The sequence below is a fragment of the Entelurus aequoreus genome, linkage group LG12 (assembly GCF_033978785.1).
Source record: "Entelurus aequoreus isolate RoL-2023_Sb linkage group LG12, RoL_Eaeq_v1.1, whole genome shotgun sequence".
NCBI classification, from domain to species: domain Eukaryota; kingdom Metazoa; phylum Chordata; class Actinopteri; order Syngnathiformes; family Syngnathidae; genus Entelurus; species Entelurus aequoreus.
The window spans coordinates 14,932,564-14,953,273 of record NC_084742.1 but is presented as its reverse complement, the minus strand read 5'-3'; the positions used below and the strand labels follow the sequence as shown (position 1 = coordinate 14,953,273).

The 20,710-nt window shown below is 40.2% G+C and overlaps 1 protein-coding gene across 1 annotated transcript in view; it reads left to right on the top strand.

Annotated features, from left to right (window-relative positions):
* Nucleotides 1-6,167: 6,167 nt before the first annotated feature.
* The window catches only part of snd1 (staphylococcal nuclease and tudor domain containing 1), a 293,111-nt gene continuing 278,568 nt past the window's right edge, over nt 6,168-20,710 (top strand). The window contains exons 1-5 of the mRNA XM_062064859.1: nt 6,168-6,439; nt 7,815-7,964; nt 8,998-9,118; nt 10,333-10,414; nt 18,840-19,000. Of these exons, the coding sequence (XP_061920843.1) occupies nt 6,365-6,439; nt 7,815-7,964; nt 8,998-9,118; nt 10,333-10,414; nt 18,840-19,000 (589 nt within the window). The 5' untranslated portion in view covers nt 6,168-6,364. The remainder of the gene's footprint in view (nt 6,440-7,814; nt 7,965-8,997; nt 9,119-10,332; nt 10,415-18,839; nt 19,001-20,710) is intronic.

Sequence of the window (20,710 nt, the reverse complement as noted above, 5' to 3'; positions counted from 1 at the left end):
CCTCTAAAACAACAGAACAGGGGATTTTTAACTAGAATTTTTGCAATAAGTCCTCCAAAACAGAAGAGTCCTTTCGTCATTTGAGTAGTGTTTTCTATAGTTGGTTCTTCAAAAAACAGCCAAGTGTTTATGTAGATTTGATGGTCTTTGAGTCGTGTTTTTGGAGCATATCCTAAAAACAGCAGTGAAGAGCATGTCAGAATACTGTTTTTTCATTAGGTCTTTAAAAACAGCAGAGCGCTTTTTCATACAGACTATTTTTAATAGGCAATTTCACAGTAGGTCCTTAAAAACAGCAGATGGCTTCCGCCATATAGTGAATCTTTGACTACTGTTGTTACAGCTGAGTGTTTATGTGGAATTGATGGTTTTTGACTTGTGTTTTTAAAGCATATTCTAAAAAACAGCAGTGAACAGGATCTCCGAATATTGTTTTTACATCAGGTCTTTGAAAACTGCATAGCGCTCTTTTAATTTAGATTCATTTTGATACGCGTTTTCACGGTATGTCCTTAAAACAGCAAATGGTTCCTGTCAGATAGACAATCTTTGAAAAAAACATTATGTCATACAAAGGGTTTTTGACTGGTGTTTTTGCAGTAGGTTGTTAAAAACAGCTGAGGTTGTTTGACTAGCGGTTTTACAGTAGGTCCTTAAAAACAGCACTGCTCATGACATTTATTTTTGATTACAGTAATCTCTCTATTTTCAAAAATAGCGGCGAGCTTATGTCATCTCGAGAATATTGGAAGTGTGTTTTTAAAGTAGTTTCTCAAAAACAGCAGAGTGCTTTTGTCGAATTGACGGTTTTTGACTTGTGTTTTTTTTTTAATCTTTGCTGTAGTGTTTCTAAAGTAGGGGTTTAAAAAAACAGCAGATTCCTTTTGTCGTACAGTGGTCTTTTGGCTCGTAATTTCGCAGTGGGTTCTTAAAAACAGCTCGAAGATCTGTGACCAGCAGTTATGCACTTGGTCCTTAAAAACAGCTGAGTGCTTCTGTCATAATGAGAAATCTTTGGCTTCTGTTTTTACAGTAGGTTCTTTAAAAACAGCCGAGTGTTCATGTGGAATTCATGGTTTTTGACTCGTGTTTTTGGAGTATATCCTAAAAAACAGCAGTGAAGAGGATCTCTGAATATTGTTTTTGCATTAAGTCTTTGAAAACTGCATAGCGCTCTTTTCATATAGCTCTTTCATATAGACTATTTTTGATTAGCGTTTTTACAGTATGTCCTTAAAACAGCAAATGGTTCCTGTCAGATAGACAATCTTTGAAAAAACATTATGTCATACAAAAGAGTTTTGACTGGTGTTTTTGCAGTAGGTTGTTAAAAACAGCCTAAGTTGTTTGACTAGCGGTTTTACAATAGGTCCTTAAAAACAGCACTGCTCATGTAATTTATTTTTGATTACAGTAATGTTTCTGGAGTGGGTTTTCAAAAATAGCGGCGAGCTTATGTCATCTCGAGAATATTTGAAGTGTGTTTTTAAAGTAGTTTGTCAAAAACAGCAGAGTGCTTTTGTCAAATTGATGGTGTTTGACTCATGTTTTTTTTAAATCTTTGCTGTAGTGTTTCTGAAGTAGGGGTTTAAAAAAACAGGCAGATTCCTTTTGTTGTACAGTGGGTTTTTGGCTCGTAATTTCGCAGTGGGTTCTTAAAAACAGCTCGAAGATCTGTGACCAGCAGTTATGCACTTGGTCCTTAAAAACAGCTGAGTGCTTCTGTCATAATGAGAAATCTTTGGCTTCTGTTTTTACAGTAGGTTCTTTAAAATTAGCCGAGTGTTCATGTGGAATTCATGGTTTTTGACTCGTGTTTTTGGAGTACATCCTAAAAAACAGCAGTGAAGAGGATCTCGGAATATTGTTTTTGCATTAGGTCTTTGAAAACTGCATAGCGCTCTTTTCATATAGCTCTTTCATATAGACTATTTTTGATAAGCGTTTTCACAGTATGTCCTTAAAACAGCAAATGGTTACTGTCAGATAGACAATCTTTGAAAAAACATTATGTCATACAAAAGGGTTTTGACTGGTGTTTTTGCAGTAGGTTGTTAAAAACAGCCTAAGTTGTTTGACTAGCGGTTTTACAATAGGTCCTTAAAAACAGCACTGCTCATGTGATTTATTTTTGATTACAGTAATGTTTCTGGAGTGGGTTTTCAAAAATAGCGGCGAGCTTATGTCATCTCGAGAATATTTGAAGTGTGTTTTTAAAGTAGTTTCTTAAAAACAGCAGAGTGCTTTTGTCGAATTGATGGTGTTTGACTCATGTTTTTTTTTAATCTTTGCAGTAGTGTTTCTGAAGTAGGGGTTTAAAAAAACAGGCAGATTCCTTTTGTCGTACAGTGGGTTTTTGGCTCGTAATTTCGCAGTGGGTTCTTAAAAACAGCTCGAAGATCTGTGACCAGCAGTTATGCACTTGGTCCTTAAAAACAGCTGAGTGCTTCTGTCATAATGAGAAATCTTTGTCTTCTGTTGTTACAGTAGGTTCTTTAAAAACATGTGGAATTCATGGTTTTTGACTGGTGTTTTTGGAGCATATCCTAAAAAACAGCAGTGAAGAGGATCTCGGAATATTGTTTTTGCATTAGGTCTTTGAAAACTGCATAGCGCTCTTTTCATATAGCTCTTTCATATAGACTATTTTTGATAAGCGTTTTCACAGTATGTCCTTAAAACAGCAAATGGTTCCTGTCAGACAATTTTTGAAAAAACAGCAGAGTCATTACGTCATACAAAATGTTTTCGACTGGTGTTTTTGCAGTAGGTTGTTAAAAACAGCTGAGGTTGTTTGACTAGCGGTTTTACAGTAGGTCCTTAAAAACAGCACTGCTCATGTAATTTGTTTTTGATTACAGTAATGTCTCTGGAGTGGGTTTTCAAAAATAGCGGCGAGCTTATGTCATCTCGAGAATATTTGAAGTGTGTTTTTAAAGTAGTCTCTCAAAAACAGCAAAGTGCTTTTGTCGAATTGATGGTTTTTGACTTGTGGTTTTTAAAATCTTTGATATAGTGTTTCTGAAGTTTTAAAAAACAGCATAGTCCTTATGTCAGAGAGCGGGTTTGTAGTAGGTTACAGCTGAAAGATCTTTGACTCGGTCCTTAAAAACATGTAGAGAAATCTTTGGCTGGTGTTTTTGCAGTAATTCTTCAAAAATAGCCCTTGTGTTGCTGCAATAGACCCTTAAAAACAGCATCTGCTCTTTTCATTTACAGGATTTTTGACTAAGTTTTTTTTTTTTTTTTGCAGAAGATGCTCAAAAACAGAAACAGGCTCCTCCCATATAGAGGATCTTTGACGAGCTTCCTTTGCAGTTTTATCGAAATAGGCACACTGACCTTGATTTGTCTGCTCAAAATGCGTGCCACACATGTCCTCGTCCAGCAGTCCAACAAGCACACCTTGCAGGTAAACGCTTCAGGTGACTAGTGGCGTGCGCGTCGTGGCTCTGAGGTCATTTATAAGCTGGCTGACGTGGGAGCTGTGGCTTGTAATGTCAACATTGGCTTCAAGAGGCTTTCATATTACATGATGTGCTACCCAGTGGCTTTACAAACAAGATACTTTTCCCACTCTAAAATCAGACAGCTAAAATGACAACAGTAATAATTAGATTTATATTCAATTTTGTCCAGCACATGTTTTATTGAAAAAACCTGAATAACGACGTAGAATGACGTGTTTGTGTGGAATAAGTGCGTGGGAATGGGTTTTAAAAGAGCTTTATTGAGGGTTCCATGCGCCAATGGTGAGTTCGCGTACCTTGAAGATGTTGTTTTTTCCTAGAAACGCTCGACCAAACGATATATACGGTTGCGCACTTATGCATCAATTGCAACTTTGAGAAGAGGGTTGGTCACCAGGGCGCCCTTGCGGGATGAAGACTCTCTCTTCCATAAAGCAAACACGTGCAATGCGAGGGCCATATGGTGAAGTGCTTTTTGATCAATCGTAAATCCATCCCAGGGTGCTTTTATTACATTTTCTCTCAAAGAGACAAAAAAAACGGAGGACAGGAGAAGGAGGAGGAGGCCGTCCACCACCGGGAGGGACGCTGGGGGCCACACATCGCCCTCACAGATGTTGCTTGGGCAGCTTACAGATAAAATGTGCAGTAAACGTCCCCAAGGGGAATATTTGACGAGCAAATATTAGTCCATGTGGCTTCAGACAACACAGACGCACGGCGCAGCCTTTGGGTCTGTTTGATGACTAATTGAATATCATTAGTGCGCCACACAAGGCAGCCAATGAGGGCAGGAGATGATTTAAAAATGCCATATGCTCCAAATTATACATTAACCACCGCTGAGTGGACAGTAATACGCAATGTGTGCAATCGTGGCGCTCGGTCTGGGTCTCTTTGACGACCACTGCAGCACAAATAAACCAACCAATTGTGTGTATTACAGCGAGCTCCATGCTGTCATTGATTTATTATGTTTTACTGCGTGGAGTGTGTGAGGCAAATAACACTAACGTGGTCTTGTGTGCTTTAGAACGCGCCACTTCATCTGTGCGTAAATGCCGCTCAAGATCAATTTTGATGCACTTTAAGGGGCTCCTGAAACCCCCCAAATACGATTACATAGAAATGACACATGTCGGGTGATTGTTTGGGGTGTTTTACACCTGAATCCTGCTTAAATGTGGCCACCAAGTGATGGGAAACGTGAGGAAATCATCCGCGTAAAAGCGCACTAATTAACGTGAGCCGCGCGCAAAAAGGCTCCTCATGCTGCACCTTGGCTCGCACTCACAAGCATATGCCAGAAATACACATGGGTTTATTTATGCATGTGTTGTCTGCTGTTTCTATAGCAACATATTCTTTATTTGTACAATTTGATAGGCATAAATGTCATTAATTCTTTTTTGGAACAATAATGCTTGTTTCTATGCGATTCTGGCAACATTTTTTTTACTGATGATATATTTTCTACCATAAAAGACCATTTCTGAATAAACTAAACAAACTAAACAATTTAACTAAGAAAATGACATTTATTGCTGTGTACCTATGTAAACATGTTTTTTTGATACTGTTAGACACCATAATAAGAATATTGATGAAAATCTGCCATCATTGATATAATTCTTATGATGTTCCCAGTTCGGTCATATTAGAATAATAAGCAGTATATCACATGCCATTTTATGTATTTATTTTAAGGCAAAGTACGCTTGCTTTTACAGGACTAAATAAATATTTCAAATTCAATTTTCAACTCCAAAACACCTTCAGACAACTTTGATTTTTTTTAATTGAATTATTTATTTCAAACTTGCACAGTACAACAACACACATTTTTTTCACATTTTGCCAGAGACATTTATGCAAGGCTTGAAAAGGGGTTGGATGAAGCAAATGCTTATAATATCCCAACCCCTCTCACTCATTCCACCTTCATAAAATAAAAATAAAAATATAAAAAATGTACAAATCGAATACCATTTAGCTGTTTCTATGTTGAGAATACAATTAAAGGAAAAACATGTTAAAAGTAATATGACAATTAACCATGTATTCCAAAAGGCTTTTAAAAACTTTCTAAATGCTGACTTTTCACTTACATTGGCCATCTCCTCCTCACTTAAAAAAAACATTGAATTTAATAATCCTTGTGGGAACTCCTCGTTGGTAAAATAATAATAATTAAAAAAAACCAGGTTTTAATCATATAAAACATGTGAAGGTATTTATCTTGGCAATATTTAGAGCGTCTCCCCTGAGTATCAATGTTCCTTTCACACACAAAACTCCACATTCCCATCTGGAAGCTGTTTTTTTTGTTTGTTTTTTTTACAAAATATCTATTTGTTTAAAATACGCTGATTGCTGACATCGGCACTTCTTTTCAAATGGGGACTGGCACGTCAACACAACAGCAGTCATAAAATACCGACAAATCCAGTTTAAAAGTGGAATCTAAAATGTTTTTTAGACGAAGCAACACCAAACCTAAACAGCTAGACACAAACTGATAGCTGTGTTGTTTATTTTCCATGTTACAACAATTATTATGTCGATTGTCTGACTCGTGTTGCTTATTTGTAGAATTGTCGTGTATCCCACAGTCCATGAACGCTGCATTAGCCGGGGTCATGCTATGCTGACGTGTCACGCACGAAAACCTGGAAGTAGTTTATTGACCGCCTCCATTCACTCCCATACATTGTGGCCGGAAGTGACGACACGTGTATATGTCACGGTGTGCTTCCGGTATAACGTGTGTGTTGACCAGCCTTCAGCCTTTTTCTCTTGGCTTTCTGGAAGACTAGCGACTGGCTCAGTGTCCCAGATTTTTTTTTTTTGCATTCTCTCTTGCGGCGTCACTCAAACCTCCGAACCCGGTGAACATGGCATCTGTTTCGGCTCCATCCCAGACATCCTCGGCTGCCTCTGCAGCGCTCCAGAGGGGGATAGTTAAGATGGTAAGACGCCCCCCCCCTCCCTCATGTGTAGACGTGTGACTTCTAGTTAGCAGGCTAGCTCGGCGACACTTGCATATATACTTGACTTCTAGATAGTAATTATTTACAATAATATGACAGCTCATGTCACGTTTAGCCCGCGCATGCTGGCGTCACGAACAGCATCCAAAGTGAACCTAATAGCCACAACTAGCTAATATTAGCTAGTCTGCTATCAGGCTACATGCATCTGCTGGACGTTTTAAAAGTGGTTAAAACTATCCAACATGTACATTATCAGGTGGTGAGCAACTTTGCAAATATATGCAGGATATATCTTACTTAGAAATATTGCTAATACAGTTATTTCAAAGCGAAATGTAAAAAGTGGCATGTTGGGTAACCTCATGCTAGCTGCAACAGATGTGAGCTTTCCCAACTGACTGAAGCGAGTTAGTGAGTGGTGAACTTTGAACTTTTCACCACTTTACTCCACTTTTCACCACTTCACTTGTGTTTGTGGAGCAGGACACATTAGCCTAGCCTCGGGTAATTAGCTAGCATGTTAAGACCATAAAAAGACATCCTACGGCTGTAGTCAATCAATCAATCAATCAATCAACCAATGTTTACTTATATAGCCCTAAATCACGAGTGTCTCAAAGGGCTGCACAAGCCACAACGACATCCTCGGCTCAGATCCCACATCAGGGCAAGTCAACCCAATGGGACAATGAGAAACCTTGGAGGGGACCGCAGATGTGGGGACACCCCCCCCCCCCCCCCCTCTGGGCGACCGGTGCAATGGACGTCGAGTGGATCTAGCATAATATTGTGAGAGTCCAGTCCATAGTGGGGCCAGCAGGAGACCATCCCGAGCGGAGACAGATCAGCAGCGCAGATACGTCCCCAACCGATGCACAGACGAGCGGTCCTCCCCGGGTCCCGACTTTGGACAGCCAGGGCTTCATCCGTTGTCACCGAACCTGTGCCCCCCCCACCCCCCCCTCCACGAAGGAGAGGGGGGCAGAGCAGAAAAGAAACGGCAGATCAACTGGTCTAAAAGGGGGGTCTATTTAAACATTTTCATTTCAAAAAAAGAACGACCGAGTACTATTTTATTTTTTTTTCCAGCCCTCGTCATCACTCACTCCTACTTGCTCATAACCTTAACATCATTTTGAAAGTGAGCCAATCTAAAGGATGGTGATTAGTTTTTATCTCCCTCCCATCTTAGATCAACAATGAAGCCCCCCTCTGGATAATAGTTGTTTGCACAGATCCACACAATGCCAGGGTTGTCACCCTCTTGACAGATTGTCTCCGTAGCAACAAGCACATCCTCGCCTCTCTCCTCAAGCTCTTATTATTGTCGTTGATTTCCCTCCCTCCCCAGGTCCTTTCGGGCTGCGCCATCATCGTCCGGGGTCAGCCTCGAGGTGGTCCGCCTCCGGAGCGTCAGATCAATCTCAGCAACATCCGAGCGGGCGCCATGGCAAGACGAGCCGCTCAGAGCCAGCCCGACACCAAGGACACCCCCGACGAGGTGGGATCTTGTTTGTTGACAAGAAGAGGATGGGATAATTATGATGTTTACGTGGGCGTTTTAGCCACAGTTACTTAATATAGTTAGATTAACAACAATGCGCTGTCAGGTTGGGAGTTTTCAACGATGCCTTGATGGTAGACACCACCATTTTTGCCTGTTGCTGTTCTGTATGAACGGCGCCGGTATGTGGGGATCAACCTGGCAATTTTTCTGTAGGTTGTAACAGAGTCAGGAACGCAGTTGTATTATTATACGTTACAACGTTCCACTTGATTTTGTGTGAAAGGCACAATCCAACTTGCTTATATCACCTCGGATTTCCATTGGATGCGGAATGTCATCACCACGGGCGGTGATGTTCCGCATCCCTGCGCTAAATATACGCTGAGCTTCTATTGTTGCCGGTCGCTGCAACAAATCTGTTCAATTTAGCTAAAAGCTGCTAATATGCTTGTGTTGGACAGAAAGTCATGCACAAACACAAAATGAATTATCCGCTGTATTTTCAAAATAAAATACTCTGTTTTCAGTGTCGATCTAATTTACTCCTTAAACGTCATAATGGACTTAAAGTCAACATTTCACAGGTTGTTTTTTTAGTCGTAATGTCACCTCGTTGACACAAATGGATGAGAACATGCTGATTCTGGAGGTTTTAAAATTAAGGAATCATATACAGGCATATCTTGGACAGCTGTATGGGGATATGAGGGCCTGTGTCAAATACAAGTTGATACGGAAGCGGGGTAAGTAGGGGAGTGTGTGCAACACAAACTGTTTGTGGTGCACTTTACTACAACCCCCCTTATCACGGAATCGCGAGATCTCGTAAAAGTCCGTGCTATTTTGCTGCACGACGTAGCCGCAACTAAACGGCGGTGGGGGTAGCCGGACTCAGTTCAGTGGCTGGACCATTCGGCTGCTGTTCCGCATCCAGTGGAAATCCGGGGTTAGAGGCCGCTGTTGGATGTAAGTTTCAGAATTATCTTAATGAAATCGACTTAAAGGACTATTGTGGTTATTGTTGCAGCCGTGGGCCTTTCAAGCCAGAGAGTTCCTCAGGAAGAAGCTGATTGGCAAAGAGGTGTGCTTCACTGTGGAGATCAAGACCGCTCAGGGCCGAGAGTACGGCATGGTCTACCTGGGGAAAGGTGAGTACGTCCGGCCTTATGTGGCTAAAATAAACACACACACATGCAAAGCCTTTGCTTTGGTTGACTCCATAGTCTCCGTTTAACTGCAGTGTTCCTTTTTTCTTTACAGTATTACTGATTTTTGTCGAGTAACAATTAGGGTTGCGTGATTTAGGCGATATGCATACATATACATTATATACATTTGGCCGACGATGGAGTCTTTAATAATATAATGCAGGTTGATGACTAATTCTAGCTGTGTCCTGCTAATTAGAAAAAGCGACAACTTAGCGACCAAGCCATGTAGCATTCTCACTAGCAGCTAACAAACCTCCACAGTCCAAGTCCATAATCCTTGCCTCCATTGCGGCAAATAAAGTAATCCTCGCCTCCATGGCGGCAAATAGAGTAAGTTTCTTCCAGTTAACATTATCACTGGAGAACAAGGACCAGCGAGACATGCCACACTTTACACAAGAAGTCATGCTAACACTTAAGCAAGAGCTCTTGAATGTAATGTAAACTGGTAGACGGTTCCATACAAATATCGATTGTAACAATACCAAGTATAGTATCAGCACACGCTCAGTACTACAGTGATTAGATTGATATTTTTTCCATCACAAAATCTTTTTATTATTTACAACCTCAGGAAATAAGTCACTGCATAGAGGAAGACTTAAGGGCAAAAGCTAAAGCCAATAGTAGTTTTTGCTTACGTTTCTTTATTTTGCACTATTTTGCTCAAAATGTAATAAAAGAGAATACGAATTTCAATATTTGATTGCTATTGTTACACCACCATGCTGTGTTTTTGTCTGATTATAATTGTGATGAAAAAAATAAATCATTCAATGATCTAGAACATTTGAAGTACCAAAACTAATGTAAAGTATTGAAACAACAGAACAATAAGAGCGTATTACATTTTACCAGAAAGTAACCCGACATTACCAGTAAATTAACAAGTAGATCAATTTTAGTTTTGAGAATATAATATAACTGGAAATGACACAATGTTATTATCGCATTTGTCAGCGGCCAATTTAGGAGCCCTTGCAAACCTGTTTTTCAATGTTTCACAATCATTAATGTGCCGAATACTAAATCATAATTTTATATTGTAGTATTTCAGCGCTGTCGCCCATCCCTATTAAAAATAGTACAATAGTTTGTTAATGCGCTGTGTTCAGTATTGCATCATGGCTTATTTTTATGTATTTTTGCAGACATGAGCGGCGAGAACATCGCTGAGTCTCTGGTGAACGAGGGCTTCGCCATGGTGCGCAGGGAAGGAATTCGAGGGAACAAGTAAGAACCGTTCTTTTCACCGTCTTAAAGGCCTACTGAAATGAATTTTTTTTATTTAAATTGGGATAACAGATCCATTCTATGTCTCAAACTTGCTCATTTCGCGATATTGCCATATTTTTGCTGAAAGGATTTAGTAGAAAACATCGACGATAAAGTTCGCAACTTTTGGTCGCTGATAAAAAAAGCCTTGCCTGTACCGGAAGTAGCGTGACGTCCCAGGTTGAAGGGCTCCTCACATTTCCCCATTGTTTACACCAGCAACGAGAGCGATTCGGACCGAGAAAGCGACGATTACCCCATTAATTTGAGCAAGGATGAAAGATTCGTGGATGAGGAACGTGAGAGTGAAGGACTAGAGTGCAGTGCAGGACGTATCTTTTTTCGCTCTGACCGTAAGTTAGGTAAAAGGGTTTTTTGGATTCCACACTTTCTCTTTTTTCTATTGTGGATCACGGATTTGTATTTTAAACCACCTCGGATACTATATTCTCTTGAAAATGAGAGTCGAGAACGCGAAATGGACATTCACAGTGACTTTAATCTCCACGACAAAACATCGGTGAAGCACTTTAGCTACAGAGCTAGCGTGATAGCATCGTGCTTAAATGCAGATAGAAACAAAAGAAATAAGCCCCTGACTGGACGGATAGACAGAAGATCAACAATGCTACTATCAGGAGACACCAAACCAAACACTGGACCTGTAACTACATGGTTAATGCTATGCCGCCTGTCGAAGCCTAGCAATGCTGTTGCTAACAACGCCATTGAAGCTAACTTAGCTACGGGACCTCGTCAGAGCTATGATAAAAACATTAGCGCTCCACCTACGCCAACCCTCATCTGCTCATCAACACCCGTGCTCACCTGCGATCGACGGCGCGACGAAGGACTTCACCCGATCATCGATGCGGTCGGCGGCTAGCGTCGGATAGCGCGTCTGCTATCCAACTCAAAGTCCTCCTGGTTGTGTTGCTGCAGCCAGCCGCTAATACACCGATCCCACCTACAGCTTTCTTCTTTGCAGTCTCCATTGTTCATTAAACAAATTGCAAAAGATTCACCAACACAGATGTCCAGAATACTGTGGAATTTTGTGATGAAAACAGAGCTGTTTGTATTGTGATACAATGTGTCCGAATACTTCCGTTTCAACCATTGACGTCACACGCAAACGTCATCATACATAGACGTTTTCAACCGGGAGTTCCCCGGGAAATTTAAAATTGCACTTTATAAGTTAACCCGGCCGTATTGGCATGTGTTGCAATGTTAAAGGCCTACTGAAATGAATTTTTTTTATTTAAACGGGGATAGCAGATCTATTCTATGTGTCATACTTGATCATTTCGCGATATTGCCATATTTTTGCTGAAAGGATTTAGTATAGAACAACGACGATAAAGATTGCAACTTTTGGTATCTGATAAAAAAAAGGCTTGCACCTACCGGAAGTAGCGTGACGTAGTCAGTTGAACATATACGCAAAGTTCCCTATTGTTTACAATGATGGCCGCATGAAGTGAGAGAGATTCGGACCGAGAAAGCGACAATTTCCCCATTAATTTGAGCGAGGATGAAAGATTTGTGGATGAGTAAAGTGCAAGTGAAGGACTAGTGGGGAGTTGAAGCTATTCAGATAGGGAAGATGCTGTGAGAGCCGGGGGTGACCTGATATTCAGCTGGGAATGACTACAACAGTAAATAAACACAAGACATATATATACTCTATTAGCCACAACACAACCAGGCTTATATTTAATATGCCACAAATTAATCCTGCATAAAAACACCTGCGTGTTTGTTATGCTAGCTCCTAGCTCCTCTGCTAGCTCCTAGCTCCATAGAACACGCCAATACAATTCAAACACCTGATCAACACACACAATCACTCAGCCCAAAAGACCGTTTACCTAACCCAAGGTTCATAAAGCTTATATATTTTTAAAAAGTTACGTACGTGACGCGCACATACGGTCAAGTTATCGAATGTTTAGCAGCCAAGGCTGCATACTCACGGTACCTGATATTCAGCTGGGAATGACTACAACAGTAAATAAACACAAGACATATATATACTCTATTAGCCACAACACAACCAGGCTTATATTTAATATGCCACAAATTAATCCTGCATAATAACACCTGCGTGTTTGTTATGCTAGCTCCTAGCTCCTCTGCTAGCTCCTAGCTCCATAGAACACGCCAATACAATTCAAACACCCGATCAACACACACAATCACTCAGCCCAAAAGACCGTTCACCTAACCCAAGGTTCATAAAGCTTATATATTTTTAAAAAGTTACGTACGTGACGCGCACTTACGGTACGGTACGTGTTATGCTAGCTCCTAGCTCCTCTGCTAGCTCCTAGCTCCATAGAACACGCCAATACAATTCAAACACATGATCAACACACACAATCACTCAGCCCAAAAGACCGTTCACCTAACCCAAGGTTCATAAAGCTTATATATTTTAAAAAAGTTACGTACATACGCAAAAAAAAGCCAAAGCTGCATACTCACAGTAGCACGTCTGCGTCTTTGTCATCCAAATCAAAGTAATCCTGGTAAGAGTCTGTGTTGTCCCAGTTCTCTACAGGCGTCTGTGTATCCAAATCAAAAGTCCTCCTGGTTAGAGTCTCTGTTATCCGAGTTCTTCCATCTTGACTGCATCTTTCGGGAATGTAAACAAAGAAGCGCCGGCTGTGTACTGTTGTGGCTGACTACGTTCGAAAAATACGTCCATTTCGCACCGACAACTTTCTTCTTTGCTTGCTTGGCTTCCTTCTCCATAATGCAATGAACATGATTGAAACAGATTCACGAACACAGATGTCCAGAATACTGTGGAATTATGAAATGAAAACAGAGCTTTTTCGTACCGGCTTCAATGTGGAAGGCATACCCGTGTTCGTCGGGCTACGTCACGCGCATACGTCATCCTCAGAGGCGTTTCGAACCGGAAGTTTAGCGGCAAATTTAAAATGTCACTTTATAAGTTAACCCGGCCGTATTGGCATGTGTTATAATGTTAAGATTTCATCATTGATATATAAACTATCAGACTGCGTGGTCGGTAGTAGTGGGTTTCAGTAGGCCTTTAAGATTTCATCATTGATATATAAACTATCAGACTGCGTGGTCTTTAGTAGTGGGTTTCAGTAGGCCTTTAAGAACTTTTAGTTTTGGTTAATTTTGGCAGCGCCAGTGGACCAAAGCGGTAGTGTTTTGCTCGATGGAAGACCACATTTCCCATGAGGACTAGCACATATCGTGTCAAACTGACATGGTGTCTGCTGTAATATTGGCACAAATATTACATCTCTAATGGCTATGCTGATGTTAAATAGCAGACACAATCAAGAAATTGATCTTGGATTGCGCTACAAGCATGACACTACTACCAGGAATGTATCGGGGCGGATGCAGGTCTGAAGGAAAAAAGACCAACGGGAGAGTTTTTTCGAAGGAAGTAGTGTGGAACTGTGAACTATCAAACTTGTGGCTGTTACCACACATATTTCAGATAGCTAACATAAACATTATCATTTTGATTTGAGCATCAAAATGTAATTACTAGTTTAGCAGAAACAAAGCCAAGTCAGCATCGGCAGAAATCCCTCATCTTTGAGCTCACGCCAACAAGTTAAAACCAGGCCAGTGTTGATTTTGACTTTTTTTTTGTCACCTCAGACAAAACTTTTTGTTTCTTTGGTTGTTTTGGACCTTTGGCCATGATAGCAATAATTGCACGTAGGCGTTCTTCTTTTTGTTTTCTGGTGGCATGCAGGCGTTCACATCGATTTCTGTTTTTTTTAACGAATTGTTAAAGAGGGGAGTGATGTATGTCGAAAAGCAAGTCAGCACATTTTGTAGTTTTTTGTGTACCGGGGTTCTTGCCACCCTCCTTAACTTTGTTAAGTGGCAGTGAGAGCAATACAGACCCTCTCAGGCCATGACAGATGTCATTCAACTAGTTGTAAGTCAATGTATCATCCCAAAAGTTATGAATATATTTTATGAAGGTTGAAAAGTTAGTTAGTGCTGCTTTACGGGGGCTATTTGCAACATTTACGCAGATTCCTATAGGGGATATCCTGCCCTCTTACGGCTTCTGATATGCAATGACGTAGTTACGTACGTATGTAACACGTGCACGCACATTAGCTTTAGGTGTTTTTAGCTACTAATAGCAATTTGGATAGCTAGCGTGAGCTGTCATTGAATGTATATTCTATCATAACAACAACCTGACTGCAAATTGTTTGCTGCTTCTCTTGGACTGCTTTTGTATGTGTTCACACGCTCCCTGCACGTACGTGTTGACAAGACGGGGTGAGTGATCACCGTAAACACAAAGCATTTTATTTGGGCCGTCAAAAAAACTTGTAACATAAACTTTGTACTTGTGAAAAATATAGACAATTGTCTAACAAATGTGTTCTGTTAAAACCACTATTGGTAACATAACCTAGCCGGTGGTGTTCTTGTTATATTTTTTGCTTTGAAAAACATTACTGTGAGGAAGTTGCAAACAGCACCTTTTAATCGTGGAAAAACATGACATTTAAACAGAAAGGCACATAGAAGCAGCTTAACCAAAGTGCAAACACTTGTGTAATTTGGGATGTTGCGTGACTGCAGATTGATTCTCCTGTTTATAATTAGTGTGTTCCATCCAAGCCCTATAATTACTTAGTGAATCGTTACTCGTTAGACAATACTGCAGTAGTGCACACACTGAAAAATATATTTCTTTGCTATTAAAGGAGAGCTTTTATATTACTAACGTTGTGTGATTGTTAAAATGAGGCTCAGTGAGTCGACTTAGAGACGCCGGGTATATGGCATCGTTTGGAAGGATGTTGTTTGAGGTAACTGGCTGTTACCTCCAATGTCCACTTGGTGGCAATACTGCTCTTTCCCCCTCTGACAGTCCATATTTGCACATCACCGTCAATTAATTCCTGTGTATCCTCCAGCATGAGACGGTTATTTTACATCGATTGTGTGCAATGACGCCCTACTAGCACCAGGAATGTAAACGGTGCTTATTGCTTCATCACTTGGAAGATTGGCTCCAAAGTCCATTATCCGTTATCCACTGTGACTTTGTACACTGATGGCTCATTATCTGCTTATGATCATCGTGGCGGTAATGATAGTCATGATGATGATGACGATTTTGGACAGAGTAGCCCAACATGTGTTCCAAAGCTGATTGTTCATTGGGGGAAATGCTCAGGGGTAATTTTGGAGCACTTCAGAACAGATATGTGGTAGAGTCACAATATTAGAAACAATTTTATGTTTGATGCTCTGCTGCAGGTTGCAACGTACATTGCTCACTCATACATGTTGTCAAGATTCATGCATTATTTCTTAAATAAGTATTGTAAAATATCAAAACATTTTAAAATTCTCAGTCTTGTTTTTTTCCCACCCCAAGTTACGTAAAATATTGTTTTTGAGCAGTTGTATGAAATAAAAAGATTAAGAAATGCTTTTGCACTGAAGGGCTGATACAAAAAAATAGTAAGAATTTTTTCAAATGGTCTTTTACTGTAAAAACTGTAATTAGAACTAGGGGCGTCCCGATTAGGTGCTAAAATGATGACAATATATATCACGAAAGACATTAGGGGCGTGCAACTCTACCTTAAATGGCGATTTGATATGAATCTCTATACATGAATTCGATACGATTCACTGACAATACTTTTCAAAACATTACGATTCAATTCAATGCGATACGATACAATTCGATGCTGATGGAAGCTTTGCATGGAAAATTAAATATATCATGTCAGAACAATGTCATGTGTTTATTTTTTTAAATAGTCACTTAAAATTAATTAATTATGAGCAAACAGAAGTATAAACTTCAAGGCATTGCAACCCATAAACTTGTGGAAAAGAAGATGTAAACAAAACCCTTTTGGAAAAAATACCAGGTATTTACTGTTGTTTGCTCAGGTAGCAACAATTACATACAGAGAAAAACAAGCTGTGCATCAAGTAAAGGTGTTATAACACCACAGTAACACAAGTGCAAGATATATTTAAGTTCCACCACGTAAACTAAACAGCAGTGTTTGTGTAGAAGCTCAAATACTTGAATGCATTAAAAATACATCTGTCATCATGTCTTTCATAATAATTGTGAACAATAGGCAACATTCCAAAAAAAAGTGCCGTTCCCCTTTAAGTGGCGTTCACTTGAAACTTTTGAAGATGAATTGTTATGTTACAATCTTTTGTGTGGTCCATCCATCCATCCATTTTCTATCGCTTGTCCCTCTTGGGGTTGCGGGGGTGCTGGAGCCTATCCCAGCTGCACTTGGGCGGAAGGCAGGGTTCACCCTGGACAAGTCGCCACCTCATCGCAGGGTGTTTCTTCTTATTTGTAATTATTCCAAGCTGATTTGCTATGTGTATGCAGCTGCAGTGGAACCGAATGTGACAGCGTGTCATAAAAAAATACCGGAAGCAGTATCATTAGTCCAGAATTTAGAAAGCGGTACTCCAATTAGAAAGCAGTACTAAAATATACCGGTACTCGGTATACATCCCTAATGAACAGTGTAGTAGTTGATGTGATTACCTTGCAGAGTTGTGTCTAAGTTGGGCCTGGAAGTCTTTCAAATCAGTGTCTTTGTCTTGCCAGTTGATAGGTCTGCTAGTATTACCATCCCTAACTCCCTCATCGCCGGTTTAATTGTCTTGATGCCATCACAACAGGTGGATGCTCCGATTAGTCCTGCTGCCGCTAATTTATCGCTGCTTTCCAAACGTTACAAATGGCCGTACTTTAATCCAACTGACCATTCTTTTATTTTTATTTTTTCATAATTTGTAATACCACACCACCTTAGCTGTGCTCAAGATTGAGCACAGCTGGCAGTAAACCTGCAGGATGTAGTTCTTTTCAGGTTTTTTTACTTTTACATTTTCACACTTTGCACTATGTTGTTACACTTTATGAAACATTTCTTACGTATTCCGATGCATGCTCATTCAGCCAGGGCTCCGTGAAGCACGTCCATCCCGACGCTTAATGCCAGCTTCCCAGCTTTGTCTCTTCCTCCACATCTCCATCCGGTCTCTCCATCCGGACTCGGGTGTGGCGGAGCGTCAGCACCTCGTCTCCGGTGCAAACATGGCCGTAGCCAAAAGTTAGTGTCCAAAAGTTCACCAAAAAGCACAGCAGAAGTCACGAAAGTACCCCACCTTGTTGCGCAGTTCCGAAAAGGCCCCGACCAAAGACATATCCAATTAGTATCAACTTAATGCATTTTTGTTATGTCGAAATGTCAAAGAAAAGTTATTTTATATCTCATTTAAGTTATATTGATGTATCTTTCTGTATGTTGTGTTGCACAGTGTTTTGAAGTAAAAACTCTTGAAAGGCTCTCCAATTGAGACAACCAAGTTATCCGTCTGCATAGCTAGCAAGAATAGAAGTTAGCGGGAGTAAAACAGACCGCTTGCATCAGAGTTCTGCAGTCCATCCAGAAAGTATTCACAGCGCTTCACTTTTTCCACATTTTGTCATGTTACAGCCTTATTTCAAAATGGAATAAATTATTTTTTGTCCTCAAAATTCTACAAACAATAACGCATAGTGACAATGTGATTTTTTAAAATTTATTTTGCAAATGTATCAAAACCCCCCAAAAAACACGTATGTAAGCCTTTGCTCAATACTTTAAGTACGACGCCACAAGTTTGGCACAACTATTTTCGGTATTTTGGTCCATTCCTCTTTGCCCCTTCGTCTTTGCAGCACGTCTCAAGGTACATCAGATTGGATGGGAAGCGTTGGTTTTCACCCAGGATGTCTAGGTACATTGCTGCAATCTGATGGAGTTTCAGAGGTGCTGCAAAGCAGAATTGGTGAAGATTTGGGTGTCATCAGCATAACAGTGAACGCTAACACCGTATTTGCGTATGATGTCACCTAGCGGCAGCATATAGATGCTGAAGAGTGCAATGCCAAGAACCGAACCCTGTGTAACTCTGCATGTTACCTTAACATACTTCGAGGTCACATTGTTATGGGAGACGCACTGCATCATTTTCTTTTAAGACAGGAGTTAAACCAAGAATGCTCATTACATCCATTGTTAGCCACCTTTTGCTAGCGTTTACTTAAAAGTTAGAACGCATTAAAAAAAGAAAGACATGTTTTCTTGTCCACATAATGATTGCAAATGATGGGAACAATTTCAAAAAACAACAACAAATGTTTAAAGTTGCCCTTTAATATTGATTTGACTTTGATGGATAATTTTGATGTTGATGATGATTTTTATCATTGATATTATTATTGTTATTCTCAATGTTCTGTGGTTGTGATGGATTGAAGATGTTGCATCACACCAATTAAACATTTTCCCTTCTGTGTTTGTATCAGTCCAGATCAGGTCCGACTATGCGATATGGAGGACCAGGCCAAATCGTCCAAGAAAGGCATGTGGTCCGAAGGCGGTGGCGCACACACCATCCGGGACATGAAGTACACCATCGAGAACCCCCGCAACTTTGTTGACTCCTTGCATCAAAAGCCCATCAACGGTAAGGAATAAAAAACAAGCGTCCAAATTCCCTGCTAGGATCTGTCATAAATGTGTAATTTGGCTGAGGACTCAGGCAAGTGGGAGGGAAGGAATGAGGCTAATGGCGCCCAGCAGATCAACCTTCAGCGGTTTATTCTTGCAAAGGTGTAATGTGCCGCTCAATGCTGTTAACAGCGGCTCAGTTCATTGCACCGACCTGCCAGCAAGCCAGCTAATGAACAAGAAAAGAGCCTCTTCATTGGCTTCTCTCGTGTTTTTAACCAGTGCTCGTAATGTAAAAAGTGCAATTTAAGAGCAAATGGACTCTGGCGTGGGTGACTCCCATATTAGTTTTTTTTGTTGTTGCTTGTTTTAAATGCATCTCAGTGGTGCCACAATACTGAATTGTCCAAGATGTTTACTTGATTCTGGAATTTAGATGGTTTAAGTGTTTTTCTTTTCAGTAAGCCTGACTGTAGCTTTAATAATGCTAAACAGCTGTATTTTTTTTGACGGAGTATGTCTACAAGAAGTACTATCACAGGGTTTCCCGAGAATGCCAAGATACCTGTGGCGGTAGGGGCGTGGCCAATATTTCGTCGTCACATTATTTGCTATGGTGCATTTAAGTTTTAAGTACCAATGATTGTCACATACACACACACACACACACACACACACACACACACACACACACACACACACACACACACACACACACACACACCAGGTGTGGTGAAATTAACCTCTGCATTTGACCCATCCCCTTGTTCACCCCCTGGGAGATGAAGGAAGCAGTACTCTTTAAAAAGGCAAGAAAATGTATACATAAATATGATTAATTATTTACAATTGTTGCTTCTTATTGTACTTTTATTTTAATGATAATGATGATAATTGTATTTATTTATTTATTTATTTTATTTTACTTTTTTTTTCCTAGAGATTTCTCCAATCCTTTGAGTCTCTCTGTCTTTATCAAAAACAACTGTCAACAAATGTAGCATCTATTTGTAATGTTATTGTAGACTGTACTTTTGTTTAGAGACTCTTTACTTCTGTCGCTCCATGTCCACGACTAAAAGCGAGCGGCAGAGAGCCTGACCTCTCATTAAAAATCCGTCAGTGTCATCTCAAATTTGGAAGATCGCTGTCCGCAGGTATAACTCTAATATATTAAAGTATGTCCACATCGCGGACATGCTGCCTCCGATCCAGACAACCCCGTCCGTATGGCTTATGTCATCACAACAACCGCTTTCAGCAGCGCTGTTCCAGTGATCAAAGTACATCTTTTTTCGGCGGCCAAATTTCCGTTGCATCACTAGTCAGTAGTTCGCAAAAAATAAACTATATATATCCATTCATGCTGTAACATAAAACGTAGCAACGATTGTAATGAAGAGGAGACTGTTTATTTGCTTCACAAATTAAAAGAACAGATCATTTTGAAGTGCATCGATGGTAGAAAAAAAAATAAACTGAGATTTGTTTAAGAAGGTAGCTGAGGAAATGTAAAATGCCGGCTTCATTTTTTTAAGAAGGTAGCTGAGGAAATGTAGCTACCTGCCGGCTTCATTCGGACTCCCGAACAAAATACTAATGAAATGAAAGAGAATGAATAATAAAAGCGTACAAAAACCTCTTCATGCTGCATTTGTGCACTCCAAACTGATTAACAATAACTCTGTATTCCACACAACTGGGAAGATAGTCCAGAACAATAGCA